Source organism: Aegilops tauschii, chromosome 7 (genome assembly GCF_002575655.3).
Source record: "Aegilops tauschii subsp. strangulata cultivar AL8/78 chromosome 7, Aet v6.0, whole genome shotgun sequence".
NCBI lineage: Eukaryota > Viridiplantae > Streptophyta > Magnoliopsida > Poales > Poaceae > Aegilops > Aegilops tauschii.
The window spans coordinates 615,709,125-615,718,225 of NC_053041.3; the positions used below are offsets into that span (position 1 = coordinate 615,709,125).

The 9,101-nt window shown below is 45.6% G+C and overlaps 1 protein-coding gene across 2 annotated transcripts; it reads left to right on the forward strand.

Moving 5' to 3' along the window:
* Positions 1 to 3,980: 3,980 nt before the first annotated feature.
* On the forward strand, positions 3,981 to 6,653 carry LOC109735978 (putative F-box/FBD/LRR-repeat protein At4g03220). Of its 2 annotated transcripts, none has more exons than XM_020295176.4 (3): positions 3,981 to 5,193; positions 5,413 to 5,592; positions 6,135 to 6,653. In XM_020295176.4, the coding sequence occupies exons 1-3, from the start codon at positions 4,192 to 4,194 to the stop codon at positions 6,432 to 6,434; spliced, it is 1,482 nt and encodes a 493-aa protein (XP_020150765.1). In that variant the 5' UTR covers positions 3,981 to 4,191; the 3' UTR covers positions 6,435 to 6,653. The 2 variants fall into 2 exon arrangements, with proteins under 2 accessions (XP_020150765.1, XP_020150766.1); XM_020295177.4 differs by having other exon boundaries at positions 3,996 to 5,193; positions 6,154 to 6,653.
* Positions 6,654 to 9,101: the final 2,448 nt, after the last annotated feature.

The following is a 9,101-nucleotide window of genomic DNA, read 5'->3' on the forward strand; positions in this document are numbered from 1 at the left end:
AGACATTGCACCAAATCATTCTCTAACCTTGGTATGATTTCTGGCTCGATTACCTTCTAAGAGATTGCATTAAGGAATGCACATAGCTTCACAATGGCTAATCGAACGTTATCCGGTAGAAGCCCCCTCAATGCAACCGGAAGCAGTTGCGTCATAATCACGTGGCAGTCATGAGACTTTAGGTTCTGGAACTTTTTCTCTGTCATGTTTATTATTCCCTTTATATTCGACGAGAAGCCAGACGGTACCTTAATACTGAGCAGGCATTCAAAGAAGATTTCCTTCTCTTCTTTGGTAAGAGCGTAGCTGGCATGACCCTGATGTATGCCGTCTTTTCCATGCATACGTTGCTGGTCCTCCCATGCCTCAGGTGTATCTTTTGTCTTCCCATACACGCCCAAGAAGCCAAGCAGGGTCACGCAAAGATTCTTCATCACGTGCATCACGTCGATTGCAGAGCGGACCTCTAGGTCTTTCCAATAGGGCAGGTCCCAAAATATAGATTTGTTCTTCCACATGGGTGCGCGTCCGTCAGCGTCATTCGGAATAGGTTGTCCGCCAGGACCCTTTCCAAAGACTACCTTCAAATCCTTGACCATATCATGTACATCAGCACCAGTACGGTGGCGAGGCTTCGTCCGGTGATCCGCCTCACCTTTGAAATGCTTGCCTTTCTTTCTTACGGGATGCCTGCTCGGAAGAAATCGACGATGTCCCAGGTACACATTCTTCCTACAATTGTCCAAATATATACTGTCGGTATCATCCAAACAGTGCATGCATGCGCGGTATCCCTTGTTTGTCTGTCCTGAAAGGTTACTGAGAGCAGGCCAATCATTGATGGTCACGAACAGCAAGGCCTTTAGGTCAAATTCTTCCCCCATGTGCTCATCCCACGCACGTACACCTGTTCCATTCCACAACTGTAAGAGTTCTTCAACTAATGGCCTTAGGTACACATCAATGTCGTTGCCGGGTTGCTTAGGGCCTTGGATGAGCACTGGCATCATAATGAACTTTCGCTTCATGCACAACCAAGGAGGAAGGTTATACAAACATAGAGTCACAAGCCAGGTGCTATGGTTGCTGCTCTGCTCCCCAAAAGGATTAATGCCATCTGCGCTTAGACCAAACCATACGTTCCTTGCGTCATCTACAAACTCCTTCCCATACTTTCTCTCGATTTTTCTCCACTGCGACCCGTCAGCGGGTACTCTCAACTTTCCGTCTTTCTTACGGTCTTCTCTGTGCCATCGCATCGCCTTGGCATGCTCTTTGTTTTGGAACAAACGTTTCAACCGTGGTATTATAGGAGCATACCACATCACCTTGGCAGGAATCTTCTTCCTGGGGCGCTCGCCCTCGACATCACCAGGGTCTTCGCGCCTGATCTTATAGCGCAATGCACCGCATACCGGGCAAGCGTTCAAATCCTCGTACTCACCGCGGTAGAGGATGCAGTCATTAGGGCATGCATGTATCTTCTGCACCTCTAACCCTAGAGGGCAGATAGCCTTCTTTGCTTCGTACGTACTCTCGGGCAATTCGTTGTCCTTTGGAAGCATATTCTTTATCATTACCAGCAACTTTCCAAATCCCTTGTCAGATACACCATTCTCTGCCTTCCATTGCAGCAATTCCAGTGTGGTGCCCAACTTTTTCTTGTCAGCTTCGCAATTCGGGTACAACAATTTCTTGTGATCCTCTAACATGCGCTGCAACTTCTTCTTCTCCAAATCACTTGCGCAGTTTCTCTTTGCATCGGCAATGGCCCGACCTAGATCATCAGCGGGCTCATCTGATGCCTCTTCTTCAGCTTCTTCCCGCATTGCCGGCTCAGCTTCTTCCCCCATTGTTGTATCATCGTATTTAGGGAACCCATGGCCAGGATAGCTGTCGTCGTCCTCTTCTTCTTCATTGTCTTCCATCATAACCCCTCTTTCTCCGTGCTTGGTCCAAACACTATAGTGGGGCATGAAACCGGACTTAAACAGGTGGACGTGAATGGTTCTTGACGTAGAGTAATTGTGATCATTCTTACAGACTAAACATGGACAAGGCATAAAACCATCCGCCCGCTTGTTTGCCTCAGCCGCAAGCAGAAAAGTTTGCACGCCATTAATGAACTCGGGAGAGCATCGGTCATCGTACATCCATTGTCGGCCCATCTTCATTACACAACACCGAAAAGACCAAATTAATACAAGTTCATACATAAAGTTCATACAAGACTTAAATGCAACAAATAAATAACTCTCTAACTAAAGAATTTAAATGCAACAACAAATGCGATCAAGATCGCAACTAAGGTAACAATTGATCCAACAGCATAATGATACCAAGCCTCACTATCAATGCCATATTTTCTAATCTTTCTAATCTTCAAGCGCATTTTCTCCATCTTGATCTTGTGATCATCAACGACATCGGCAACATGCAACTCCAATTCCATCTTCTCCCCCTCAATTCTTTTCAATTTTTCTTTCAAATACTCGTTTTCTCTTTCAACTAAATTTAACCTCTCGACAATAGGGTCGGTTGGAATTTCCGGTTCACAAACCTCCTAGACAAAAATATCTATGTCAACTTGATGGGCATAATTTGTCATAAACACGAAATGCAACAACTAGATTTAAAAGAGAATATACCACATCCGAATCATAACAAGGACGAGGGCCGACGGGGACGGATATCAAAACCATGGCACTATGTATAACAAACAACGTACGGGTAAGATAATTATACGAGTAACTATATATCCAAATCACACAAACATCAATTTGGTAATGTAAAACATTCATGAACAAGAGGCTCACCACAAGGTGGTGCCGGCAACGGAACGGTGCGGGCGATCGACTGTGGTTACGACGGAGATTTAGAAGGCACTAAGTAAACCACACCTACATATGCAAACTAAGTGTTATTTTTGACCTCAAATTGCATATAAATCAAATACTAGCACATATATTTCCTCCCAAATTACTAAACTCTTAAATTAATCACTATACAAAGCATTGCAAGAGCTAATCTAGCAATGGGAGATGAAAGGACAAAGTTGCTAACCTTTGTGCTTTGTGATCATTTGAATGGATGGGGGCCTTTAAATCTTGACAAATTTTGGGCAAAATGTGTGATGAGCTCGAGAGGAAGAGGGGAAGAACAGAGAGGAGAGGGGAATGGGGAAGAACAGAGCGAGCTCGGGTGGACGAAGGGTTTATGTTGGACGACCTTTAGCACCGGTTCTGTTCCACGAACCGGTACTAAAGGTGCTGGAGGGGCCCCGGACTGACAACATCCTGCCACCACTCACTTTAGTACCGGTCCGTGGCACGAACCGGTGCTAAAGGTCGGCCACGAACCGGTACTAATGAAAACGGCCGGCTAGCCGTTGGAACCGGCACTAATGCACACATTAGTGCCGGCTCAAAAGCAAACCGGCACTAATGTGCTTGACATTTGACCCTTTTTCTACTAGTGTTCGCCCGCGGCTCTGGGAGAGACGGCCATGCTCCCATGCCCCCGTTGACCTCCATAGCACCACGGCGCGGCTAGAGCTGCCGGCCTCCGCGTCGTGCTTCCCACGCTTGCTCTGTGGCGACCCGACATGGCCGCCACGACTTTCACCAGCACCGCCGGCCATCGATCTCGGTAGAAAGGGAAAAGCAGACGAGAGGAAGGCGGAATTTCTCGCCGAAGCAAATGTAATCTAGCGACAGAGGATGAAATCACGACGGGGGGTTTCTGGGGGCTAACCATAAATGCCCACCCCCTCCTCCCCTGGCCGGTGTCGTGTATATAGCAGCAAAGAGGCGGCATATCCGGGACACCGTATATTTTTTTTTATGGCCGAGCTAATATGCGGGATCTGTTCGGCCCGCCGAAAACATAAATCCTGCGGGTCGGAATTTTTAGGGCCGGAGGCCTTTTACACGACCTTCTAGCTATGTGACATAGCTAAGCAAATCCCGTCTAAAAAAACTAAGTAAATCCGAATAAAATAAGTCCGAAAGCTCTCCGTCCAGCTCCAGCCTCCCCCGATCCACCAAGAAATCCCCAATCCCTGGAGAACCCTAGACCCCAAATCCATCGAGTCCAGCTCCAGGCTCCCCCGATCCATTCCTACGCCCATCCACCGGCGGCCGGCAATGGTGTGACCCGAGGCGCGCCACATCCCTCTTGCCTCCTGCTTCCATGGAGCGCACGCGAGGGCATCGGCGGCGAAAGCTCTCCGTCGCCGCCGGCGTCGGCGTTGGAGGTGGCGAGGACCGCCTCAGCGCGCTGCCGGACGACGTCCTCCTCCACATCCTCCTCAAGCTCCGCGACGGCCCCGTCGCCGCTCGGACCAGCGTCCTCGCCCGCCGCTGGCGCCGCGTCTGGGCTCTCCTCCCGGAGCTCCATTTCCCCGTCGGCACTGACCCCGACCGCATCCGCGCCGCCCTGACCGCCCATGATGCGCTGGCCCTCCACCACCTCTTCGTTGCCGGCATTGAGGTCACCCCCGAAATCGCTGCGGCATGGCTCCCCCTCGCCGCGCGCGGCCTCTCTGGTGTCCTGCATTTCAAGAACACGGGGGCCATGAATGAGGCCCCTGCGGGGGAAAGAGGTACCTTGAAGTTGCCTTGCTTCGAGAAAGCAACCAAGGTCGTGCTCGATCTACATTCTATTGGCCTCACCCTGCCGCCTTCCGGCGTATTTACCCGGCTCACCGATCTGGAGCTGGTTCGCATACAGCTGCACGGTCCGTGCAGCCTCAGTGACGTTGTCTCTTCATCACGGTGTCCATCTCTGCGTCGCCTTTCCGTTTGCAGTGTCAGGGGTCTGGACAACTTCACAATCCAGTCGGAATCTCTCGTACAATTGGAACTGCGGAATTTGCATACCTTGCAGCAGCTCAATATCGTTGCCCTGTCTCTGCAAAAATTAAAAGTATTCCTTTGCTTCACCGATCCTCTGAATCAAGCTCAACCAGTTGCCAACATCTCAGCTCCTCAGCTGGTGACACTTGATTGGAGGGGTGCTTATGATCCTAGCTCTGTTTTGTTTGGCGAGATGCCAAATCTCCAACAACTGACCACCAATCCTCTTTGTGTATATGGAGGAGATACAGTTTCTGCACGCAATCATCACAGCTTGATGCTTTCACAACATTTTCACCATATCAGCAAACTTATTCTCATCCTTTTCTATCTGCCGGTATGTGAGTCAATCGATTATAACCAAATTTTGAGAGTTAAACTTGAGGAATATATCATTTGGAATACTTGCGAAGCCATACAAAATTGAAAATTCACAACAATGCACAGAAAAGTGGACTTGTTTAATTAATGTGTGTTAGTCACTTTGTAGAAAAATGACATGTTTGTGTCCTTGTCCAACTATTGACCTATTGTATGACTTCCTATGAACCTGCAGGTCCATGGCAACGAACGATTCTTGATGGAAGAGATGACAAAGTTGCCTAACATTACCATCTTGGGACTGGTTGTATTGGCATGTGGACATTCCTTTGGAGCCAGCTCATTCCATGTTCTCAAGATGTCTAGCGGTATAAGAGAGCTCACGCTTCAACTTGTTACTCGGAGGGACTCTAAGGTAACACTATACTTAGTTTAAAAGAAAATCGGCAGCAAGGAAGTTTGTGGGAAATCCCATTGCTTAGCAGCAAGTTGCCCTACTCTTGTTGTTGGTTAGGGTTAGATACTGAAGTGTTGCTTATCAAACTTGACAAAAGTAATATACTACTTGGATTCGTGACTTTGCAGTAGGTTTTATTTCAAAAGATTACAAGTCTGTTGGAAATGCCATAACAAATTGATGGGGTCATATTTCCAGCAAAAAATTGGAACCCTCATTTGATCTTCTATAGCAAATATAAAATCTTCTTTTATTTTTATATGGGTTGATGATAGCATGATACATCAGCATTCGTATAAGGTTTATAATCTGTTGGCTTTACGGTTTTCCATATGCATACAACAATTATACTTTCAGCAATATTCTGGTTCTAGATTAATTTGTCTGCTTTTATTCTTGACATATCTAAGAGTATCCATGCAGTCTAATAATTTCTAGTTTCATGTCTCTTATCTCAAACCATATCAGTTAATCTTAAGCTGTTATTCCTCTTGATTCAGGCATTTGTGTGCCAACCAGGTTGCATTTGTGCTGAGCCATCAAATTGGGAAACTGAGGACCTCGTGCTACCTTGCCTCAAAGAAGTAGCAATCAATGGCCTGAGAGGAACTGAACATGAACTCGCTCTTGTGGAAAGGTTATTCAAGTGGGCGACAATGTTAGAAAGGGTGACAGTAATTTTCCATGACTCAATCTCTGAAAGCAACGGCGAAGAGTTCCGCCAGTTGTTACTAAGCTTCTCTAGGCCAGCAATATGTATGAAATTCTCGCATGGCGGAGGAAGTTTATCATTTGACTAGGGCACTAACTTTGTGGATTTGCTATGGTTGTCAGTTCAGTATGGCGTACTTTTGTGAGACTGAACTTTGGTAACTTGTTTAAGTCCAGCAACTTGTTTCCAGCATTTCTGAGACTGAACTCTGGTGGCATGTTTAATTCTAGAACTTGTTTTCAGTATGTGTGAGACTGAACTGCTGTAACCTCTTGTGACTTGTTAACTTTGAGACTTGTTTTTAGTATTTGTGAGGCTCAGGTGAAGTAGTAACTTGTTCAATTCTAGAAGCTTGTTTCCATACTGGATGCACATTTGTGGTTGTTTCCATGAATACATAACAGAGCATGTAGAAATTGCTATACTCTACGAAGTATACTTGGCATATACTGAAACAGCAGTCCCTCTGCTGTGTGTGGGCAGGTGTTCGTGTGAGAAAGATGTGACAGGACAGTCAAAAATGGGGTTTTTGTCATTTTGTTTTTGCAGGAAAGTACGGGAAACAAGTCGCTACAGTTTTGTCACAGGAATCAAGTAGTTAGTCTCTCGTGCAAACTAAAAGCGCAAATGAAAATCTATTTCAGCCGCACAAGTATTAGAAACAAGTTATGTTCAGCATTTCTGAGACTGAACACTGGTGGAATTGAGGTGAAGAAATACAAGGATGGACTTCATCTCTCTCAAGAAAAATATGCTACTGACCTAGTCAAGAAGGCTGGCCTGCAAGGTTGTAAACCCACACCCACTCCATTGTCCAGCTCAGAAAAGTTATCTCTTACAGAAAGTACATCTCTGAGTCAAGAAGATAGCACAAAATACAGAAGTTTGGTAGGAGCACTTCAATACCTTACTCTCACCAGACCTGATATTTCTTTTGTTGTCAACAAAGTATCTCAGTTCCTTCATGCACCCACTACTGTTCATTTGACTGCTGCAAAAACGTATAGTAAGATATGTCAAAAATACTTTAAGTATTGGTCTCAACTTCAACAGATCATCTTCTATCCTTGTCAGTGCTTTTTCTGACTCCGATTGGACAGGATGCCTGGATGACAGGCGTTCAACTGGTGGCTTTGCAATATATTTTGGGCCTAACTTGATATGCTGGTGTGCTAGAAAGCAAACTACAGTCTCCAGGTCAAGTACAGAAGCAGAATATAAAGCACTAGCAAATGCCACAGCTGAAATCATTTGGGTGCAGTCCATGCTCAAGGAACTTGGTGTGAAAAGTAAGCAAGCTCCATGCCTATGGTGTGACAACCTTAGTGCTATTATCTGTCTGCAAATCTTGTATTTCATGCAAGAACAAAACATATTAAAATAGATTTTCACTTTGTCCGAGAAAGAGTCACTCAAAGGCAACTTGATATCCGGTTTGTGCACTCTAGAGATCAGATTGCAGATGGATTCACCAAACCATTGCCAACAAGGAGTTTTGAAGCTTTTAAGCATAATCTCAACTTGATGAATTTATGATTAAGGGAGGGTGTCAAACATGTCATATACATGTGTACCGCACGCACCACCTAGTGCATCATGACATATCTTTCTGTTGGAGTCCAGGATCGGTATAGGTTGGTAGTAGTATTTTCTCTTTATCTCTATCTCCTTGTAACCAACTCTATCTCTTGTTCTCCAAGTCTCAATCTCATGTAATCTCTCCAACAACTTATGTATGCGCTGTATCAGGGAGGTGCGCCCCTGCTATATAACACGAACCCGTCGCCTCTGAACGAGGTAAGACGTTTCTGCCATCGCACAGGCCCAACAGATAATTGTTGTGTTGCAAGCAAAATATTTGTTTTAATGACTATCAAAAAAGGCTTTCGCCCCGCTTCATATATAAAACAAACTTGTTCTAATGACTAGGAACTAAATCCTATTCCAAAATACTTGTTTTAATGACTACCGAAAAAGGCTTTCGCCCCGCTTTATATATAAAGCAAACTTGTTTTAGTGACAAGGAACTAAATCATCTTCTTGCATCGATCCTCAAGCCTTCGCTGGATCGACTTTGCACAGCACTAAGGTGAGATGGTAAGTGCAGGTCCTCATCCTTCAGTTGTTTTCTGCGTATTTTCGTGGTCGCTAAGCAAGCATTCCACTTGGTGTTCAGCCACACACTCCGCATGCATGATGTAACTTGTTCGCTCAACAAGCAGAGATCATGTAGATAGAAATCAAGTCCAAACAGAATTCTGGCCTGAGTGTTACTCCCCTAACCTTTTCCCTTTTGCTGTTTCAGGATGACATAGTCTCATCCAGATGAGTCACATTTTAGTTCTTCAGTTCTTCCTTGTGTTCATGTGAGAAAGATGTCATAGGAAAATCACAAATGTGCAGCTAGTGTGGGAAACAAGTTGCTGAATAAACGGTAATCACAAATGTTCCACACAAACTAAAACCAATTTTCAGCCTCACAGACAAAGAGAAGACATGGTATGTATTGATGGATTATGGATGGGCTTAGGCCCATATAAGACACTAATCACTGGTTAATCTTGAGGCCCATGTATGAGATGGCAGGTGGTGGAAAGTTTAGTTCTACCTTGCTAGTTGAGGAGAGTTGAGACCCCTTTATAAGGGCTGCTCTACCACTTGCCATTGGGAGCTTGGAAACAGGAGTAGTACACGCGTGCTCCTCCTCCTCCGTCGCCCGCCTCGACGCGACGCTTATCTGTTCATCCCTCATTTA

What these genes read in the sequence shown, in the direction of transcription:
- LOC109735978 (XM_020295176.4), top strand. Translation starts at nt 4,192, where the DNA reads ATGGAGCGCACGCGAGGGCATCGGCGGCGAAAGCTCTCCGTCGCCGCC. An exon ending in TCATCCTTTTCTATCTGCCG is followed by an intron (nt 5,194 to 5,412) that starts GTATGTGAGTCA and finishes ATGAACCTGCAG; the next exon opens with GTCCATGGCAACGAACGATT. An exon ending in TTACTCGGAGGGACTCTAAG is followed by an intron (nt 5,593 to 6,134) that starts GTAACACTATAC and finishes CTCTTGATTCAG; the next exon opens with GCATTTGTGTGCCAACCAGG.